We start from the raw sequence: 22,624 nt of genomic DNA, 5'->3' as shown, positions 1-22,624 counted from the left end.
TTTCCCCAAACTAGTATTGTAGTGTATTATGGTGAGTCTGGCCATGTCCTGTTGATGAACATTTACTTATGTATGTATGTATGTATGTACATATGCATGCGTGCATTTATTTAAAGAGAGAGAGAGAAACTCAAGCAGATTCCCTGATGAGTATGGAGCCCAACACAGGGCTTGATCTCATGACTCTGAGATCCTGACCTGAGCCAAAATCAAGAATTGGACACTTAACTGAGCCACCCAGGTGCCCCACTGTTACTGACCAGTTAGACTGTTTCCACTGTCAAGGCTTCTGCCGGCATCCGGGTGTGAGGCCCCTGTGTGCACGGGCATTCTCTAGGATAGGTGGTTAGAAGTAGAATCCCTGGGGAGAGTGTGCTCATTTACCATGGCACTGGATGTTGCCACATGAGCCTCCAAAAGTCCAGATCAATTCATATTGCTTCAGCAGCATAGGAGGATACACACCGACCTTTAGTTTGCATTTTCCTGGGGCACACACATTTCTTTTTGAGGCAGGATCTCCATATTTAACAAAAGCATTCGCTTTTCATTACATTATGCTACTTACTTTTTAAAACTATTTTTTTCTTTTTCATCTCTATGTGCTATTACTTAGGGCATCAAGACACCATACCTTCACTTGTCTACCCTGCAGGAAGGAGTCTATACATTCCAGCTGACAGTGACGGATTCTGCAAAGCAGCAGTCCACGGCTGTGGTCGCTGTGACTGTCCAGCCCGGTGGGTGAGCTGGAAGAGGGCTGTGGCCCCAGAGATTAAGGCAGAAATGACACCTGGGTTTCTGGGCTTCAGACAAGCCAAATTTGGAGGCAAATTCTCTAAATCTCTTTAACTATCAGAAAATCAGGGCTGGAGGAGCTGGATCTTAATACAAAGCCAGGTTTCTATTGTGGTTCGGAATCTTGTGTTAACTGTGTCTTGAAACCATGGCATGGAGACCCAGACGGACATCCTCAGGGACCCTCGAGGACTCCACTTGCCAGGTAGACAGTCCCCTACGTGTCCCACTCTGCTGCAGACCTCCAGGCCCTTCTTGAAGATTCTGATCATGATGTGTGGCCTGGTAGTTCCATGGTTTGTAGCCAGATGGACACTTGACTCCAGGTCAGCTCCCAGTTCATTAATGGTTTCATGAAAACCCAGGGCTCTGCCTTCCTGCAGATTTAAATAACCTTAAGGGTAGTTAGGTTTTTGCTTGACAGTGCTCTTTGCTTTAGAACTTTTCTAGAAGATGCTGCTAATGCTGGTCACTGTCCAATATACTGGCAACTGAAAATATATTCAACTTATAGGCGATACGTTTATTTATTTTATTTATTCAGTTAATATGTAGTAAGGGCTAGTGGTTAGACCCAGGGATGTGGAATTAAACAAGAAGGACTTGGTCTCCGTCCTCCCAGGGCTCATGGAGAAGTCCACTGAAAAACCACAAGATCGGGGCGCCTGGGTGGCTCAGTGGGTTAAAGCCTCTGTCTTCGGCTCAGGTCATGATCCCAGGGTCTTGGGATTGAGCCCCGCATCCTGCTCTCTGCTCAGCAGGGAGCCTGCTTCCCTTCCTCTTTCTGCCTGCTTCTCTGCCCAATTGTGATCTGTCAAATAAATAAATAAAATCTTAAACAAACCACAAGATCCGTGCATTTCTAGGGGATGAACACAGAACTGCTGCAGCCCACAAAAGGACACACCTACCTGGGCTTAAGGCACCTGCAGTCTTACCTGAGCTCAGGTCTGCAGCTGGCCAGGTGAATCTGGGGAGAGAAGGGGAAGGGGAAGAGGTTTTTAGGCAAAGCAAACAACGTATAAAACCATGGAATGAAAGGGAGTTCGGTAGTTGAAGGAATGAGGAAGAGTGTGGTGGGAAAGAGAAAGCCGTGAGGATGAGGGAGTGTGAGGCACGGGGATCAGAAGGCCAAGAGATTCTGTGGAGAGAGGCAGGGGCTCACATCAAGGGCTTTGTGTTGGTGGTCGCGTGAGTGTTGTATCCGAAGGGCAAGAGAAACTAGGGACCATTGAGCTCTGCTGAACAGCAAGGCTCGGACGTGGTCCAGATACTGAGTATTAGCTGCTTCAGTGTTGGACTCTGCGACTTTCTTTTTGACAGAAAATTTGACCATTTCAGTTCCGGTATCAATATCAGCAATACTTCGTATCTTTTACTTTTTTTAATCTTTCTGTTAAGATTTAATTTTTTATTTTTTTAGAGATTTTATTTATTTACTTGACAGAGAGAGAAATCACAAGTAGACAGAGAGGCAAGTGGAGGTCAGGGAGCAGTCTCCTCGCTGAGCAGAGAGCCTGATGTGGGGCTTGATCCCAGGACCCTGAGATCATGACCCAAGCTGAAGGCAGTGGCCCAACCTACGAAGCCACCCAGGCACCCCTAAGATTTTATTTTATTTTATTTTTAATATTTTATTTATTTATTTGACAGACAGAGATCACAAGTAGACAGAGAGGCAGGCAGAGAGAGAGGAGAAGCAGGCTCCCTGCTGAGCAGAGAGCCCGATGTGGGGCTCGATCCCAGGACCCTGAGATCATGACCTGAGCTGAAGGCAGAGGCTTAACCCACTGAGCCACCCAGGTGCCCCAAGATTTTATTTTTGAGTAATCTTTATACCAAATGTGGTGATTGGCGGGGTACTCCTTGCTCCCTTGGATCAGCGTCTGGATATCCTCACCCCATGACTTTTGCTTGACTTGCAAGGGGTCACGTAGGGTCCCAGAGGGCACCTGAACAGGCAGGAGTTCCCTCACAGCAGTTTCCCTTGTCCTCACAGTGGAGCTGTGTCTTATTCTGGCCTCCCTTGCACCCCATTCTCTCTGGGCCCCCCCTTTCCTGAGGTGATTATATCAGAAATGGCTCTTACCTTGTTCATGCTTGTTTAACACCCCGTCGGAGGAGTGAAGCCCTGATTATTTTTGACTCAAGTTTCAATGACTTAAGAGGTGTGGCACTTGTAGAAATAAGTATTTCTGGGGCCAGATAGTGTGGACCAGGACATAATGATTCAGAATATATTTTAAACTAAAATATTTTCACTTTCTGGACACTGATAAGGAAGGTCATTGTCTCTTTTTCAAAAAGAGGAAAACTGTCATGGTATTAGAAACCTCCCCAGGGTACAGGCTGCAAAATTACAACCACCCGTAAACCCAGCTTTAAGGAAGTCTCTACATGAGGGAAGCAGTGCCTCTCGGATACTGTGGATCTACACCTGTGCAAGGGGGCGCCATCGCAGGTGGTCTATGGTCCACTTCTGCCACCTGCTTGTCACATCCGTCTCTTTGCTTTCATTTTTGCTGTCTTTGAGGCAGCAAGCAACAGCCCTCCCAGAGCTCACGCTGGTGGCCACCGTGTGCTTGTGCTGCCCAGTAACAGCATTACCTTGGATGGCTCAAGGTCTACCGATGACCAGGGAGTTGTGTCCTACCTGTGGGTCCGGGACGGCCAGAGCCCAGCTGCTGGGGTGAGTGCTTGACCAGAGTTGTCCCACTGCCATCGTGCGGAATCAGTCTGCTCCAGGGGCTATGAGGAAAGACCACAGACTGGGTGGCTTCCATGACAGGCAGACATGTCTCCCAGTCCTGGAGGCCGTGAAGGTCCAAAGTTAAGGCTCAGGATGATTTGGCTGCTAGTCAGAGTTCTCACAGGTGACTTCCTTCTCGCTGTGTCCCCACATGGCAGAGAGGGAGGGCCCTCTGGGGTGTCTCCTTCAAGGACTTTAATCCCGTGGAATCAGGACCCCACCCTGTGACCTCGTGTAACCCTAACTACCTCCTCATGGGCCCTGATTCGAACACAGTCAGCCATGCCAGTGGCTGGGGCTTCAGCAGATGAGTGTGAAGGCCTGGGCACAGCTCAGTGCTCGGCAGCTTTTCTGTTGGGGCCTCATCTCCCTTTCCGTGCTCCCCACGAAGGTGTTTATGCTTCTTGGTTTCCTCGGAGGCCTGGAGGCAGCAAGCTGCTCTTAGATTCAAACAAAGGCTGAAGCCCTCTCTGATGTTTTCCCACTGGACTTTGGGTCAGGTAGGAAACCATAGCCCAGGGGACTTGGACGTGGAGTCTCCGCTGGGACTCATTATGCTCCTCGGCTTCCCCGCTGTTCCTGTTTGGGTCCGAGTGGGTTCTCTCCTTTTCTCCTCATCGTGCCGGATAGATCAGTTGGCCGAGGACTGCCATTCCCATTTCATAAGTACAGGGGGCGTGATGCAGAGATGAAACATGGCTTGGACAAGGTCAACCTAGTCATGCTTAATCAGACCAGACAGACCCAAGTTTTTGCTCCTGGCAGACATTTCTCCCCATTAGATCCCTCCACTCCTTAGGCTATAAATGTAGGTGCATTTTCATTCCTGCTGTTGCTAAGGACTTCGGAGTTGCAGATGTACTCTTGGACATGCACCAAAGAAGTGGTCGTGGGGTCTGGGGGAGCAGTGCCTGCAAGCCTCAGTCAGCCAGGCGTCTGACCCTTGATTTTGGCTCAGGTCATGATCTCAGGGTTGGGAGATTGGGCCCCTTGTCGGGCTCCATGCTCAGCAGAGTCTGCTTCTCTGCCTCTCGGTCTGCCCTACCCCCTGCTTCGCATGCATGCCCTCATCGTCTCTCTCAAATAAGTAAATCTTAAAAAAAAATAAAGGAAATTGTCACAAGGAGGGAACTGAACGTGCTTTACGCTTTCCTAAGCACCTCTGGAATGAGTGCTCTTCAGCTAGAAGGGGGATTAGCTCCTCAGGATGAAGGTTCTCCGTTCAGAGCACGCATTATCTTTGCTTAGGGTCCCCTTCTCTTAGCAAGTGCAGCCCAGGGGCATCCAGGGTTCTTCTCTAATTCTTTGGAGCTGGGAGCCCCCAGGAGCAGAAATACTCTCCTTGGGCTCTTGGGGCATTTGAGAAGGTAAATGTGATACATTAGGAGGGAACCCAAGGTGAGACTATTATAAAACTGTGTTAGGGGTGCTTGACCCTCATGTCAACGGTTTTTCCCTCTGTTGGAGGAACTGAACGATCTGGTTATGGCCGGACAGCCCTCTGTAAGCGCAGCGCAGACGTCCCGGCTGAGGAATCTGAGCACCCTGGTGCTTTCTGTGGGAGAGTCGCTGAGGAGCCCCTCTCTTCAGCTGCCCCGCCAGCCATCTCCCTCTTCAGCCTGCCCCTTACAGTCATGCACACATGAAAGAGATGGGCCCCCGAGGTCTGGGATCAGCAGTGGGCCCGAAGTTGGGAGCGTTGGCTGGCGACTGACGTTATTTTGCAGGATGTCATTGGCCGCTCCGACCACAGCGCAGCCCTGCAGCTTACCAATCTGGTGGAGGGCGTCTACACGTTCCGCTTGCAAGTCGTTGATGGTCAGGGGGCCTTGGACACGGACACAGCCACTGTGGAAGTGCGGCCAGGTGTGCCTGGGCTGACGTGCTGGTCTATAATCTGGGCGGCCTGCTTTCGGGCTCTTTGCAGTGGACAGGAGCTTCCCAGGTGGGGTGGCCCCCGGGGCTGGCTTTGGCTCCTGGCCAGAGCCACGGCATGGTTTTCCCTCCTGTTCGCTGTTTACTCCCAAAAGACTCAGCCTCCAAACCACAATGGTGAGCTGGGATCTCGTGTCACTTCTGTGTTCCTGTCAGAACATGAGGTGGCCACGGGAGCTTCAGTGTGGGAGCACAGAGGGGGGCAGCTCCGGCGAGGGGCCCCCATATTTCCCATGTCACTGTGGCTAGAGCAGCAGCTGCCACCGCAGAGCCCAAGGGAAAAGTGTGCAGTGCCCAAATCTCAAGGTAGCCCACAGGCTGTTTAGGTGCCCCTGATTATCTTCCGGGAAGAAATGAATAGACATAGACTTGGGTAGAACAAGGAGAAAGCACTCTCAGACAGCAGCCGCTGTACTGTTTGGTAAACTGAGTCCAACCTTAGTCCTAAGAAGTTACCGGGGATCATTTTAAACTCTTTAAACCCTTGTGCAGGCCTCGCTCCTTACGTTGTCCATCATGATTTCCAAGCGGAAACCCCATGTGCTGTCTTTTCCCAGACCCCAGGAAGAGTGCGCTGGTGGAGCTGATCCTGCAGGTGGGCGTGGGCCGGCTGATCGAGCAGCAGAAGGACACCCTTGTGAGGCGGCTGGCGGCCCTGCTGAACGTGCTGGACTCAGATGTTAAGGTTCAGAAGATCCAGGCCCACTCAGACCTCAGGTGTGCACCGTACGCCTGTCTGGCAGGATCCTGTTTGTTTCCTTTGCTTGTTGTTTTGCACACACTTGTATCTCATCCATACATTCTTCTGCTCAAAGGGCAGCCGGAAGGGCAGTGTCATTCCAGGTCCCTCCTACAAGTCTCAGTAAATGTTGACTGAGCATGTACCAGATGAAGGAGTTAGCAAACATTAGCCGGAACTGGTCATTTAACTCTGCTGTCGTTGGAGGTCATGCGGATGGCTGACACAGAGCGTGTCTCACAGCCAGCTTCATCTCTGTCCCACGTTCCAAGTCTGAGGCTTCTCTCAGCCTGAGAGGAGCCTTGCTTACCACTGCTGTCTTCTGAGAGTCTAGGAGGCTAAACCTCCGGCCTTTATTTCTTATAAGATTTATCTATTTAGTTATGCTTTTATTTTTGAATGCTTGTCCAGTCTATGAGTAGTGGGGAAGGTGGGAGAAGAGAAAGAATATGGGAAAGAAAACCTCCCATTCGCAGAAAACCCGTCAGTTAGGTCAGCCACTCTGTTTGAGTTGTTTTCTGGGCAACTGAAGTTGACTTAGAAAAATACCAAGTTAAAGGAAAATTGTTATTTTTTCATAGAACTCTATCAAAACAAATCACACATTTCCCTTACTTACAAAATATTAAACATTGAACAGAACAAGTCTGAAAGTCAACAAAACCAGAGGCTATTTCTTTGAAAAATCAATGGAATTGATAAACCTTTAGCTGCACTGACCAGGAAAATCAATGGAATTTATAAACCTTTAGCTGTACTGACCAAGAAAATAGAGAAGACTCAAATTAGTAAAATCAGGAATGAAAGGGGATAACCCTACCAACCACATAGAAAGAAAAAGAATTATTCTATGAGCAATTGCATGTCAGCAAATTAGTTAACCTGGATGAAATGGATGCAGTCCTAGAAAGAAGCAACTAGACCAACTGACTCCAGAAGAAATGAAAAATCTTAATGGACCTGTAGCAAGTGAAGAGATTAAATTAGGAATCAGTAACTTCCTACCAAGCCCAGGACCAGATGGCTTCACTGGTGAATTCTACCAAACATTTAAAGATTTACCACCACTTACACAAGTTCTTCGAAAACATAGAAGAGGAGGGAATACTTTCTAACTCATTCTGGGAGGCCAGTTTTTACTCTGATATGAAAACCAGACAGAAGGGCACCTGGGGGGCTCAGTCAGTGAAATGTCTGCCTTCAGCTTGGGTTGTGACCCCAGGGGTACTGGGTCGAGCCCCACACTGGGCTCCATGTTCAGTAGGGAGTCTGCTTTTCCCCCTGCCTCTGCCCCTCTCCCCTGCTCGTTCTCTCAAGTATATAAAAATCTTTAAAAAAAAAAAAAACAACTAAAAATAAAACCAGAGTCATTCCCAAGTGTAAAAAAAAAACTACTGACCAATATCCCTTATGAATATAGAAGCAGAAATGCTCAAAAAAATACTTAGAAACTGTGTGCAGCAACGTATTAAAAGAAGTAGACACATGGCCAAGTGGGATTTTTTCCAGGCATGCAGGGGAGGTTAATAAATGTAATAAACCCTTTTGTCCTGTAATAAAGGATAAAAGCCATACGATCATCTTAGTTGGCACAGAAAAAAGCATTTGATAAAATCCAGCAGTCTTTCATGCTACAAACACTTGTAGGTTCCTCAAAAGCTGTGTCTCCTCAAAAGCTACATTTACATCCTGACCTCTACTACCTGTGTGAACCTCTGCAGAAACAGGGTTTCTGCAGACGGAGATAGTTGAGATCAGGTCATACTGCTGTAGGGTGGGTGCTTCACCCAGTGTGACTGTGTCCTTATAAGAAGAGACTCAGACGCACAGGGAGATGATCACGTGACAACGGAGGCAGAGGTGGGGTGGATGCCTCGGCAAGCACAGATCTGCGCCCACCATCAAGAGCCACGAGAGGGGTGTGGGACATGTTCTCCTCTAGCACCTGCAGAGACAGGATGGCCCTGACAGCACCTTGATTTTGAGCTTCAAGGCCCAGAACTACAAATAAACTTCTGTTGTGATATGCTCTCCAGTTCATGGTACTTTTAATGGCAACCTTGAAAACCAGTACAGATTTGAATAGGAAGGTCTCCAGAGAAGACTTAGGAATGGCTAATCAGCACATGAAAAGGTGCTCTGGATCCTGAGCTATTGGGAAATGCAAAGTGAAACCCCTTTGAGAAGCACCTCACACCCACTGGGATGGCTCTAATCCAGAAGACGAACCAGAACAAACGCTGGTGAGCATGTGGAAAAATCGGAACCCTCTGCATTGCTGGTGGGAATGCAGAGCTGGGCAGCCGGTGTAGAAACCAGTGCTGAGTAGTTACTGTGCAGCCCGGCAACTCCACTCCTAGGTCCGTACCCAAGAGAAACGATCAGTGTGTGTTTGCACACAAACTTGCACACCAACATTTACACATTCAGCCGAATCCGTACAGCCCAAAAGGGGAGACAGTGTGAATGTCATCAGTGGCTGAATGGGTAAATTCAGTGAGGGATGTCGGTACAACGGACTAGGGTTTGGCATCAAGGGGAAGGAAGTCATGGTGCATAGAACGACACGGATAAACCGTGAACACCGCATGCTCGCTGGAAGAAGCAGGACACGGCGCGCCTCGTGTGTGTGTCATTTATAGCAAACACAGCAGAGCGCCTCGTGCATGTCATGTGTAGCAAACGCACAGTCAGACCGGGAGAAATGGAGAATGATTTGTTGCCAGAATCCAGAGAGAGGAGGGCATGGAGGTTCACTCCTTCATGGGCGCAGGGTTCTGTCCGGAGGGGATGACGATGTTCTGGAGTCACATGGCGGCCATGGCGGCCCAATGCAGTGAATATGCGAACGCCGCTGAGTAGTACCATTTAGAAGGGTGAGTGCCAGTGCAAGTAAATTCTATCTCAGTCCAAGATAAAAGTTGACGTTGCCCTGTGGATGGCTGAGTCTCTTTCCACACATCAGCATATTGCCCCGTTAATCTAGAGATGTGTCTGTCACCCGGTGACTAGACAGCTCTGGGAATGAGGAGTCTGTCTTCGTGTCTTCCATGGCCTACGAGAGATGACCTGTGTCCGTGCCAACCCACCCAGCTGGGGCAATCAAGACCCTCACTGGGCAGAGGGCCAGGGCAGACCTGTCCTTTTGGCCGCCATCTGACCGCGTGGCTGTCCTCTCCCCTTGTCTTCTGCAGCACCGTCATTGTGTTTTATGTCCAGAGTGGGCCGCCTTTCAAGGTTCTCAAAGCTGCTGACGTGGTCCGAAATTTGCACAGACGGCTCTCAAAAGAGAAGGCTGATTTCTTGCTTTTTAAAGTCTTGAGGATCGACACAGCAGGTATGTCTCCTTTGGGAATGTCTCCTATGGGAATTCCTATGGGAATTCTTTTAGGGGCCAAGTAATATAAATATTGTCTGTCTATTCAGAACTGGGTGGCGCTGAGCAAAACATCCCATCAAATTCACTGCATTGAGAATCTTACAGAAACCTAAATGCCCATTGAGGTTGAAGTGGCAGATTTCTCAGGGGAGGAGATCTAAGATCTGTTTGCAGTCTGACAGGACAGAGGTGAGGTCACATCGTCTTTTTGGACTGACTGGGCATGAAGTCCAATATTGATTTAATTAGAAATTAAATATTGAACTTCATTCCTCCAAGAATATGCCTATGGGATAATTCCTCTGGGAATATTGTAAAAGCATCAGACTCAGCCTTGCCAGGCATGGCTAAGTTCCACTGGCATGGAAAGAGGAGTGAGGTGTGACCATTTTCACATTAGTGTCCAGAAACATGTTGTACATTTAGTTCTACGGTGGGCTTCCTCCAACATGTTTGCCAACTGCTCTTTGTTTCTGGGGGAAGCAAGACCAACAGTGGTCATGGGTGGGTTTTTAAAACTATACTCCAGATAACGGTCATTGTCAGAAATTTCATATTTAAGCATTCAGGACAGTGGTAAAGAGAGTGTTACAGGCCGGAGAAGCTGTGTTCATACAGTTTATCCACTGGACCGCACACTGGTGTGACAGTGGTGTCTCGTAGACCTCTGGACATGCAGGGTGACTTCGAGTGCCTTCCGCTGTGTCTCCGTCTAAGCCCCTTGCTTGCTCACCTGTCCTGGCACAAAAGTGATTCATGGGTATAGTCAGAAATGTGGTCTTGGTCCAAGTTCTCAGTCACGACCTTATAAGGAACATGAATCCCTCATGATGTTGAAGCGGCCGTTCCAGCGAGCGCTGCGGACCGTGAGCATCATGAGAGACACGCGATGCTGGGCAGTACGGTGTAGCTTGTGTCGGACGTCCGTCTGGAACCGACATGCGCAAGGCTAACATACACTAACGTAATTTTTTAAATAGTCCCCTTTTTCTAACTACAGAAGTAATGCCTTATTTATTATAGGAAATTTGGAATCCAGAAAGGCAAAAAACTTAAACAATTCTCTAGGTTCTTGGGCCTAGAATCCCCACCCTCCAAACCTAACTCTTGTTAGTATCTGATGCATTTCCTTCCAGTTCGTCCATCTCTGGAAACATGTGATACAATCATAATGGATAAATATTTTTAATCTGTTTTTTAACCTCAAATCAAATCTCGATAAATTTTTTCAAATCTTTGACGATTTCTTCCTCAGTAGGGTACTTACGGCTGCAGAGCCCTCCATCCTGGGTATGGTCAGGCTGTCCTCTACTCGGGGACTTAAGGCGGATTATAAATAATGCTCTAAGTGTAGACAAATCCTTGTGTATATCCCCAATTATTTTCTTAGAATGTATAAATTCTTAGCATGTATCTTTCTTAGGCCAGAGGCCATCTTTCTTGGTCACACTTGGACCAGTGTGAGGTCCAGGGAAAAATGTATTGGCTACATTTTTAAGGCTTTTGTCACCTGGTGTGGATTTTTTTTTCTGCCATTTGCTTCCTGATGGGAGAGAACCCCTGGGCCCCCTCTAGGCCATAGAGTCTCTTGACTCGGCAAGATGTGTCTGTTGGGGCCGAGCTAATGCAGAACCACATCAGGCAGAAGTTAGGCCTCGCTTCTGCCCGCCGTGGCGCTGGCCTCATCTGCGCCCACCTCTTGCAGGCTGCCTTCTGCGGTGCTCAGGCCACGGCCACTGTGACCCCATCACGAAGCGCTGCGTGTGCTCCCAGCTGTGGATGGAGAACCTGATTCAGCGTTACCTCCAGGATGGGGAGAGCAACTGTGGTGAGTCCGGGGCAGGGACAGCTGTGGCCGAGGAGTGTGAGGACACGGCCTTTTGCAATACCAGAAAAATCTGCCCCACTCTGCCACTGTAAACCTTCTGCTCTCCTCACCTGAAGCCAAGGAGGAGAGACTTAAGATCCTCCCCACACCTACCATGCCTGTGGACCTAGGCTTTTCCGTAAAACTTTTTGATAAGGAAACCCCCCCTGGGCAGAGCACAATTGGCTAACTGCCCCAGCATTGCCGAGAGCTTGCTTTGTGCCCCTGGGGCCGTTTTCTGGGTCCCCCCTGCCTTGCCATGGGCTCCGTTGGCCTTCTGGTGAAGTGTTTCCTGGTGTGGGCCTGTTGGACGTGGATGAACAGCAGAATCAGGCCCACTCCTCCGGGATGTCTGCCCGGGCTGCACCAACAATGGGAGCCTCCGTCTCCGCTGGCCCCACCGGTGCCCTGATGTGTCCTCTGGGGAGGAATCCATTTTAATGCCAGTCTATTTCCAAGAGTAATTTTGTTGCCTTAGGAATCCGGGTTGGACGTATATGGCTGAGAAATCTGAAAATAGCCAGCTCTTGGATCGTTTTTCCAAGGAGCAGATATTTAATGGAGTTAAACCTTTGTCTTTGGGCCCTTGGTTTCTCTGTCCCGAATTGCTGTTGCAAAGCTTTTTACACTGGATTTGTACAAGAATGTGGGAGGAATACAGATCAGGTAGTTTCTGAATTACTGTCTGGCTCTGAAAAGTGTCTTCATGTCCTAGGCAGCCAGACAGATATTTTGTTTGCCTGTTTAAAAACTGAGCCAGAGCTATTTTGGTGGGGAGAGCTGTGTTTTTTGTGATTATGGAATTAATATTTTGGTGTGTCATACATGGTTATTCACAGCATACATTTTAAATAATTTGGTTTTGACAATTCTGTCCTTAAGTCAGCATGAGATATACCCCAGGATATCCCCGACCCAGTTGGACAAAAGTAGGGTACTTTTAAGTTGTTCCTGATTTGTTTATATTGTACCTTGTTTATGCCCTGTAGCCAGACCAGTGAGTCCACAGATGGCCTTTGGCCGTAAGAACTCGCTAATCTACGTCGTGAAATACGGAAATAAAGTTGTTTTGTGAACAGTGTGTAACTGTGTCTGCTCTGGCTTTCTTGTTTTCCAGAGTGGAGTGTGTTCTACGTGGCAGCGTTGGCTCTCACTGTCCTCGGGCTGACTGGGGGCATGCCCTGGCTTTGCCTCTACTGCAGGAGGTACATGGCCGCTCCTTATTTCATGGCCCTGGGATAAGACACACCAGGAAATGGGACTCGACAGCTGTAGTAGCCTTTGCTTGGGTTTGTTAAGCTACTGAACCATTTGACAATCACTTTTACATGAAGACAAACTAGGCTTTCAGAGTCATTTATAAGGGGGCCTGGCTGACTCAGTTGGTGAAGCATGGGACTCTAGTTCTCAGGGTCATGAGTTCAAGACCCACGTTGGGTGTGGGCCGGATAAATGCAATAATCCCAGAGGCCGCTTTTCCTTATGCAGCTTTCCTCTTCCCTGCAAGGCTCAGGGACTCTGTATCAAGTCTAGTGTTATTTTCTTTGTCTCACCTTTGTTCACTGAGACACTCCTGGAGTAGCCCATCAGCCCTCAGGAGAGGGAGGAGTTCTAGAAGGGTACAGTGCAAATTTAGATTTTGCTTCTTGTATGTGATGCAACAGTGGACTCTATCTCAATCCTATTGAATAAATGCAAAACTTTAATCCAGGCAGTAGGATCACGGAAGAGGAGTTTTGCTTTAGGTGTTTCCTTCTTCCTTTTTTGGGGGTGCTGACCTCCGAGAAGCCTCTGAGCTGCCTCCTGGTCTGAATCTTCAAGAACCCTGTGCCCAGCCCTCTGTGAGGAGATTTGTAGGGACAGTGATTTCTCTAGTCCTGGGAAGACATCCTACACAAAACACCACCATCCTACACAAAACATTAAGTGCTCTCCAAAGGAGATAATGATTAAAAAAAAATGATGTGATCATAATTAATAGTTATATTTTGAAACTGCTCATATTATCGTCTCGGTTTTATTTGTGATTGCTTTCCCTGTGGTGATCCCAATAGTGAATCGCAGAAGGCTGGGGAGGGGGAGCACAGGCACTCAGAGGCCTAAATCCCAGGAAGCTTTCTAGAGCCATTTGGGACCATGGGCACCCTGCTGTGCTTCACTTCCAAAGTTCTGCAAAAACAAAAATAAATGAAAAATTTAAAAAATACACATTTTGCAGTTATGTGGCCATACATATTAAGCAGATGACCGTGATGATGAAGAAAGTGTTTGCCTGTGACCATTTTAAGTATTAGTAAGTGATATTAAGCATCTGCCATTCTCTCTCAGCTGTGTGCTCGCTACACTACTCAGTCCTCCCAGCAGCCGTACAAAAGGGGACTGTTTTTACTCCCATTTTACCGGTGGGAACCTGCAGTCACAGCTGGTGAGCACTCAGTCAAGGCTTAGGGGCCCATGCTCTTAGTCACCTGCCTGTGGAAAACTGTCCTCAGCATAACCTCCCCACGGCTTTGAGGTACGTTTTCATATAATCCCCTGAAGCTCGGGATGACACACAAAGGACCAGCCCAGTTGTTCTCATGCGTTGTGGAAAATGAAATCCTGGGTTGTTGCCACTTAATTTGGGGAATCTGCTCTATTTCTGGTTGGTTGATTTGTTACCCCCAGTTGCTAGTTTCCATCATCTTTGCACCTTTGGATCTTCTAGGCCAGTATAGGTTCAGGGGGCTGGTGTGGGCATCCAGGTTCCTCCAAGTGGAGAATCACTCACGGGAAAGCTCGCTGTGCCAGCCCGAAGGTGCTGAGAGGACGGCCCTCGGGGGCCCCGGCCCGTCAGCCCCCGGCTTAGCCGGGAGCCCGCAGGTGGGTGGGCACCGGGGGTGTGGCCGTGCTGCTCCTGTGTGTGTTCAGGACCCACGCGGTGCCTCAGGTGCCGGAACGCAGACCTGGCCGCGTGTGCCCCGCGTTCCCACTGGTGCTGAGCCCTGCATTCTGAAGGCCGAGCGTTTCCTCTACTGTGTTAACTCCTGGCTCCCGGTTCCCTAAGACTCTGAGTCGAGCTTTTTGTTGTTCCTTTCAGACGAAAAAGGATTAAAATAAGAAAGAAAACCAAGTATACCATCCTGGACAGTGTGGACGAGCAGGAGAGCATGGAGCTGAGGCCCAAGCGCGGTAAGACGGCCTGTGGGGTACTCCCCGGGGCCTTGAGTGGACTGGGGGCAGGCGCCCCTGAGCGCTGCCTTGGTGGGAGGCACAACGAGGGGCCCGAGCCGGCAAGTTAATGGGGAAGGAACAGTGAGTCTGAGCTTCTGGGAAGAAAAACCTACATCTAGTCCATGGACAGGCAATGGGAAGGCATAGTAGTATCCAAATTCCATGAGATTTTGGTGACGCACGTAGAGGCCTTACCGGGTGAGAGACGGAGAGGCCTCGCATCCGCTGAGCCCCCATCGAATGCCTGCAGGCAAAGACTGCTTTTCCAGCAGGTTTTTCTCTTGTGGTTGGGGTGTGGGGCGTGTGACAGCGTTCCACACCAGCTCGCCTCTGAACACTGTGCCCTGCGGGTCTGCTCCCCGAGAGATGCGCCCAGATGACAGGCAGGCTCTAGCTTGGAGCCTTGCCCTTAGCGGACTAGCCAGACGCAGGTGAACCCTGGCTTCCACACAGCACTGTCGCCACAAAACGCACAGACCCTGATGCTCCGAGCCACCTCCCGGCCACCCCACGAGCTTTCCGGCTCTCCTTCATTAAGAACCCTTCCTGGCCCTCGGAGGCTGCTTAGCACTCGCTTGTACTGGTCCTTCATAATCTGCATTTGTAACTACATTCTCACAGAGGGACATAATCACTTTCCAAGTCGTGAGATGTAAAACGTTGTCTGTAGTAAATGCTGAGTGCCTGCCCTCCGCGCAGACACCAAGCAAGGCCCAGGGAGGGGCACAGAATCCTGGCCAGAGAGGGTGATCCCGCAGCAGCCTGGATGGGATTGGCCGAGCACCGATGTCCGAGTGGCTGACGTCCGGGGAGTGTGGCCAGGGGCTCTGGCAGGGAAACGGACACGAGGACACACCTGATGAGTGCACCTGTGCGCTCGCCTCTCATCACATCATGGGACACCAGCTTCATACAGCGGCTTTAGACTTAAGAGCTCAGAGTGCTTAATTTTTTTTAAAAGATGATTTATTTATTTATTTGACACAGAGACCAAAAGAGGGAATATAAGCAGGGGGAGTGGGAGAGGGAGAAGCAGGCTTCCTGCTGAGCAGGAGTCCAATGCAGGGCTCAAGTCGATCCTAGGACTTTGGGATCATGACCCAAGCCAAAGGCAGATGTTTAACCAGCAAGCCACCCAGGTGCCCATTCTTAAACCAGTTTTGAAAGAAAGAGTGGTTAGTGTGTACAAGTCCTTAAGAGTTTCATTCATCACAGCCTTTAGGTCAAAACAAAGTACTGGGGTGCTCAGGTGGCTCAGTCAGTTGGTTAAGTATCTGACAACTCCTTGTTTTGGCTTAGGTCATGATCTCATAGTCGTGGGATTGAGCCCCACATCAGGCTCTGGGCTCAGCTTGGAGTCCGGTTTTTCTCTCTCCCTCTCCCTCCTGATCGTGAGTGCTCTCTCTCTCTCTCTCATAAATAAATAAAATCTAAAAAACAAAACAAAAACACAACAAAGGAAGTACTGACATCATGCATTAGACCATCTGTGAAGGGGGGGATCTTCTTCCCTATGAAAACACTTTCATGACATGGAAATGCTCAGCCATGGGGATGTTTAGGCATTAGTTCAGCTAAAATGCACATGGGTGGCCTCGTTAACCTCTGGAGACCCCTATTACTAAATTACTACTTGCTCTAATATTAGTTAGTGATCCTTCTTTAGCTATGGTGTGAGTACAACCTGAAAGCCACACACTTGTGTCAACCTCAAGCCCCGAGGCCATCATTGCGATCTGGTTCCACTGTCCTTCATGCATAGCAGGTGGTGAATAAATGTTCGAATATAAAAATAAGTATAAATCTAGCCTTTAATATATAACCATAGAGCAAAGATATCTCACCTGCCACCAGTGCCGAGTTGCCAAAAAGAAAGTTTATATTAGAATTAATTTTATCTATGTTTAGTTATTGTTGTTTGTATTTTTGGATAGAATGCTTTAGTTAATCAGTACCACTGGAAATTTACATTTTTCTTACATGAACTGTGTTTACATAAGACAGTGCAAAACTCCCTCCCTTTAGCAGTAAAATGGCTCTTTTGCAAATCTGCAGGGACTTATTTCTGACATAAGAGCAAAACAGCTTAACTGCCATTGGCAGAAAAGTGATCTCAGACCCACAAAATTAATGAAGTAGAGTCAACTTCCAAAAACACACAGAAAAGCTTTAAGGAAAATAGCTATCTCTAGAATTCTCTGCTATAAAATAAAGGTTGAATAGCTACCTCAAGTTTAACTATGGTTTCAAAAATTTTAGGAATACCTTGAGTCAAAGAAATTCGGGAAGGAAGTTGATCATTTTCATTTGAGTATTTTTTCCTACCATTGCTAAGTTCCCCAACACCGTTTAGGGTCCAAATGACAGAAATTACTCTCAGTATCTTCTAGGCTTTCTTTTCTTCGGCCAGTTGCCCCATTTGTTGTGTAAACTTCAAACTGCTAAGCTTCCAACACATTCAGCATTTAAATCTTCAGGGCTTATCATTATAAACACAGATATTCCTACTTGAACAGAAATAAATGAACTTTTCACCAGTCAGCATGGAAAACTAACCATCCCGGGCCCTCGGGAGCATGACCCAATCCAAAGGCAGATGGTTAACAAATGAGCGACCCAGGCGCCCCTCAGCACACTTTCAGGTTGCATTATGTCACCCCCTTTCTCCTAGAGTAACCTCGTCCTTCTCATGTCCCAACCCCCATTCTTCTTCCTGCCGGCCTCTAAACCTATTGTTGGTGCCTTGTTCCCACTCGACCCACCCTCTCGCCTAGTCTCTTGTCCCCTCTCCCTAACACTCTCATGACCCCTTCAGACCCTCAGGATCTCAGAACACTAACTAACTGTTTCAGACGTACTACATCCTGCTCCAAGCACATTACCCGTTTAATCCCAGGGCAGCCAGCAGCTCTGAGACATATACTGTGATGATCCCCAATTCACAGTGGAGGAAACTGAGACATAGGAAAGTTAGCCACTGGCCAGGAGTGACCGAGCCAGCGAGGGCCCGGGGCAGGTAGGGCCAGGCCACCTGCTTCTCCCAGTATTTCTGGTGCCCCTCGGCACACTTCACACCCTCCCTGGTTCTCCTCTCCAAATCCCGGCCTGAAGCAATGCCAGCCGATCGGTGTGCGCTTATCTGTTCTTGATCCCTGTGAGGTTGATTTTTCAACATTTCTTGGCTATTTTGAACCCTCTTCTCATGAGTCTTTGTCTTAAACCCTTAGCTAGATACTATAAATTCTCTGAGAGCAGAGGTCACGTCTTCCACCACTTCTGTCTCTTAGTTTGACCACAGGCAATCACATATTCTACCCAAAATATTATGATGGAACCGAATCGTAAAACCCTAACAGTTCTCACTTAGTGAGCGCCTCCTGAGTGCTAGCTGCTGGGCCTCAGCTTCACTAGCACTGTTTCACGGAGTCCACACCCTGAACCCATGGAGTGTGTGCCTGCCGTCTCCCAGTGTTGATGGTGCTGGAGACTGAAAGCCCAGAGAGGTTAGGTATCTTGTCCAGCACCACACAGCTAGCCGGTAAGTGTCAAAGCTTGGGCTTAAGCTCAAGGCTGACTCCAAAGCCCCTGTTGCTGCTCACCAAGGCCTCCAACCCCTGCCGTGTTGTGAGTGTTGCTTTGAAGGTGCAGAGAGCACAGCTGGGTACATGGGACCTACGACCAGAACAGCAGCTGGGAGTGAAAAGGCCATTTCCCCCAAGATGCATCTGTCTGCTTCTCCCCAGGTATTAAACACCGAAGCACGGAGCACAACTCCAGCCTGATGGTGTCCGAGTCGGAGTTTGACAGTGATCAGGACACCATCTTCAGCGAAGAGAGGATGGAGAGAGGGAATCCAAAGGTTTCCGTGAATGGGTCCCTCAGACATGGCGCTCCCTTCAGCTATTGCTCAAAGGACAGATAAAGAAGCAGCTGTAAACTCAAAGGTTACCCACAGAAATCCCTGAATCCAGGACCAGTGAATGGGAGTTAACACACAGAGCTGACTCCCGTGAGAATCCTACATTAAGGTCCTTTCTCAGCAGGCTGGATGTGTGTCCCCGTGTTTAAAAGATCTGTTTTCTTGGAGAGTTTGAGATATGAAACAAAACATTAATGTTGCTCTTTTAGCAGAGATGCTTGCTGATAGGAATACAGTTTGGGTGAGATACAAGGTATGTACTTAAAAGAGTTTGTGCTTTGTAGCTGGCACAGTGTTTATATTACCTTTGTGAAAGTAAGGATGGACACCTGTGTCTATCTGCAGACCTCTAGATAAGTTAAACACATTTAGAGAAGGCTCATTTCTCTTGGGAGCTGTGATTGCCTTCAAGGACGACTTTCCAGACATGGTTTCTGTGGTCGGGCCCCCACAGTCCCAAGGCTGCTGTGTCTGTTAACAATAGCTTATTGGAGGTGTGAGTTATCTTCTGTGTAGCAAGTTTTCTGTGCTGACCGAACACCCGAACAGAATAGAAACCCCCAGGACCTTTATTCTTGGCTATGGCCAACCACTGTTTCTGTGTCCTCTGTGGACAGCAGCTCCTGGGAATCCGAGAGCTGAATAAGAATCACAGGACGAGGACCAGAGGCACCGAAAGGGATGTGTTGGCTTAATGACCTGTAGGTTGAAAGTAGAAGGTTGCACGGCAACATTCCTTACCTTTTCTTTCTTCTAGACAAAAAAACTACCCTGAAGCCTCTCCTAGCCACAGTGTACATTAGACATGATAAAAGTGATTATTAACTGTTGGAGTATTTATTGAGTATGTCCACAGGCCGTTCATTTGGATTGCCATAGATAGGAATAATGACTCAGCAACTTCGTACATAGTCTCAGAATCAGAAATATAGTCTGTCTTAATTAGAATGGTATGTTCATGATCATTGGCCTACAAGTTCTGTCCGTGGTAACAAATTGACATAGACATTCACTTCATATGTTTAAAAAATATATTAAACTTTTTTTAACCAAATCTTATTTGAAATGTATGGGGGGGGAAAAAAACTATCCCCAGTCACAGAACGCCACAGAGCAGTGACCTGGGGTGAACCGTAGCCTACGGAGGTGGCTGGCTCATAGTGGTTCTCTACCCAGCCTTAAGGTGGGTTCTCTACCCTGCCAAGATGGGCGGCCCTGGAGGGGCCCATTGGCATTCTTTGGAGAGATTAGAGTAGAGGTGGGGCCCATCACAGATCTGAACCCGTGTTGTGGCCTCAGGCGGGAACACACCTGAAGAGTATCCTGGTGCACAAGTTTCTGTGAAACTGGGATGGCTTTACCACGATTAAGTGGAAAAGCAAGAGGATTAAACGACCGGCGTTAAACCATCAGCGTGGGAACGAATGAGAAGAGAGTCCCTGTGGGTCCCTGAACAGAGTGAAGCTTGTACTTTCTGGGGAACGACAGAACTAAACAGTGTGTAAGACTGTTTTATTTAAAAAAATAATTTCTTTGCTTAGGTTTCCTCTTTCCGCATTGTTAGTTCAGTCTGCTCTCTGGGATGGGTGATGTTTTTTACACCAGAATTTATCTTCATAAACTTAATATCTGGAGTGCCTCGTGAGCAGAGTTGGGGGTTTTGTGCACCACCAGGACTTTCTGGCCTCAAGGACTGCAGAAGAGGAGGTGGATGGAGTGCAGTGGTGAAGGCGGGGGCGAGCGCGCGCTCAGTGTTTATGTGCATAATTCACGTACTAGAGATGCCCAGCGGGTCCTTACAGTCAGCCTTGGAAAGTAGATGTGATTATTCTCATGTTGCAGGGAACGACCTGGAGTCCCAGAGAGGTTAAGTACCTTGTGCAAGGTGACAGCCAAAGAGTGCAAAAACTGAATGCAGGGTTTTTAAGCTGTCAAGCCCCTGCTTTTCACCCTCCTCCCTGACTACACAAGGACCTCCCGCCCTCAGCTGGTGGACAGCAAATTCTGGCAGGCCTTTTGGACCATTTGTTCCTAGGACTCAGAGGACTTCCTTCAGACAGTGGAGAACACAGGACACAGAGAAGCCTCCCTCGTCCCTCCTGCGGAATCACGCCCTGAGCCGTGGCTCTGGGTTGCTGAGTGCTGCTTCTGCCTCCCCTGGCCTCGCTTCCCGCACAGGTGCACGCGGACCTCAGGGGCACAGGAGCTGTCTGCCCTCCCGTGGCGCATCCCCAGGGCCAGGGGGCGGGGAAGGTTCTCCAGCAGCTTGGAAGGAGAGGGCTGCCCATGAGACCCTAACAGTCAGTGCAAGAGGATGTGACCCCGGGGCTAAGAGGCCAGCTATGTTTGTGATGGAAGACCCCACAAGGCGCGCAGCACTGGAGGCTCGCCAGCTGGAGGACGGGGGTCCCAGACGGTCCAGGCCGCCCTGTGCTGTACGTTATTTCCCGGGTCAGACCAGGTCTTAATGGCAGGAAAGCATGTAGGAGACTAGAACAGTTGTATTTCTGTAACGCCGCCTCGGAGCTGGGGGCTTACTTCATGCCTCCTCTGGGGGGCTCCCCTCGGTGGGAGTTGGCCAGCTGGCCGGCGACCTGTCCTGTGCAGCCCATGCATCAGTGGTGGTTTTCACGCTTCCAAATGGTTGGAGAAGTTATAAGGCTGTTGTGAGACTTTGGTGTGCGCCAAGAAAGCCATGGCGGAAGGTGCGCCCCTCGCTCCTGCTTCTGCGGACATCAGAAGAGCGGGTCCTGGCCCTTCGCAGAACCATGTGTCCAGGCCCTTCGCAGAACCATGTGTCCAGGCCCACAGCACTTCCTACCTCCCTCAACGCGCTCAGCTCGCAGTCTGCTTGAGAGTCTCTCTCTGTCCCTTCCCCTTGCATGTCCGCTCCCTCTTTCTCTCTCCATAATAAATACATCTTTGCCAACAAAACAATGCTAGTCATTCCAGCAGGGGTGCTGGTGGGGGTTGGCAGTGTTCTGTTTCTTGCTCTGGGTGCTGGTGATGAGGTGTCCTCAGCTTGTGAAGATTCCATAAATTAATCACTTACTCACTTAGGTACTCTTTCTGGCATGCGTGTTACAGTGAATGAAATTTAAAAATTTTTAAATTTAAATTCAATTTAAATTTAAATTGTTAATTGTTAACTTATACTGCATTATTAGTTGCAGGGGTGGAATGTAACGATTCATCAGTTGCACATAACGCCCAGTGCTCATTACATCCAGTGCCCTTCTTCATGCCTGTCACCCAATAGTAAGAAACCTTGCTGAGTGATTTCACTTCCAAAGCCAACTACATATAAAGGGAGAGCACTGGAGGATTTCCTTGGTGGTGGTGGTGGGACAGTTCTGTATCTTGATTGTGGCGGTGGTGACACAAACCTTCCTACTGATGGGGTTAAGTTGGGTAACGTACACATTCACAAAAGGAGTGTACAGGGCACTGGGAACGCTGGCCTGTATCAGCAGGATGATACTGATGTCAGTTGCCTGGTAGGAGTTATGTACGGTGGTGAGCACTGGGGGAAGAGGAATGGAGGGCATAGAGGAATCCACGGCTTCCGCAACCTCCCATGAGCTTGTAAGTACTTCAAGATCAAAAGTTGGAAGATGCTGAGGGGAAACAGCCAGCTTCGTGATCAACAGTGCCATACTAAAAGTTCTTCCATTAAAGTCAGCAACAACGACAACCAGGATTTCTCCAACGGAGCAGTCTCTCTTTTTGAGGTGAGTTTAGGGAATGGCCAAATTTCTTGTATTTGAAGCCTACTTAGTACTGTCACCTCTGTCCTGAAGGTGACAAGCCCAGAGTTGCAGGCCCGAGGTCTTAGCACAACAGGAAGAAATCACACAGTCTTGCCTAATCTGACACACCTGTGAAAACCATGTCCCCTGCATCACTAGGACAGGAGATTTGTCTGTGACCTGCACTGTGGCAAGTCCTTCCTAGTTAGCTGAAAAAAGGGATGGATGATAAGTAAATCATCAGACTGCCAATTTCCAAACACATTTCCACTCATT

At 48.7% G+C, this 22,624-nt stretch overlaps 1 protein-coding gene across 7 annotated transcripts in view; it reads left to right on the top strand.

Annotated features, from left to right (window-relative positions):
* The window catches only part of KIAA0319 (KIAA0319 ortholog), an 89,573-nt gene extending 69,920 nt beyond the window's left edge, over nt 1-19,653 (top strand). For all 7 annotated transcript variants that reach the window (XM_059399556.1, XM_059399557.1, XM_059399558.1 and 4 more), the window contains 9 exons: nt 617-740; nt 3,336-3,487; nt 5,275-5,413; nt 6,040-6,199; nt 9,416-9,558; nt 11,306-11,428; nt 12,585-12,672; nt 14,547-14,638; nt 18,424-19,653. In XM_059399556.1, coding sequence (XP_059255539.1) covers nt 617-740; nt 3,336-3,487; nt 5,275-5,413; nt 6,040-6,199; nt 9,416-9,558; nt 11,306-11,428; nt 12,585-12,672; nt 14,547-14,638; nt 18,424-18,602 — 1,200 coding nt within the window. In that variant the 3' untranslated portion in view covers nt 18,603-19,653. The remainder of the gene's footprint in view (nt 1-616; nt 741-3,335; nt 3,488-5,274; nt 5,414-6,039; nt 6,200-9,415; nt 9,559-11,305; nt 11,429-12,584; nt 12,673-14,546; nt 14,639-18,423) is intronic.
* Nucleotides 19,654-22,624: the final 2,971 nt, after the last annotated feature.

This window comes from Mustela nigripes, chromosome 5, assembly GCF_022355385.1.
Source record: "Mustela nigripes isolate SB6536 chromosome 5, MUSNIG.SB6536, whole genome shotgun sequence".
Lineage (NCBI taxonomy): Eukaryota > Metazoa > Chordata > Mammalia > Carnivora > Mustelidae > Mustela > Mustela nigripes.
The sequence above is the reverse complement of the archived record's forward strand: the minus strand, read 5'-3'. Positions and strand labels throughout refer to the sequence as shown.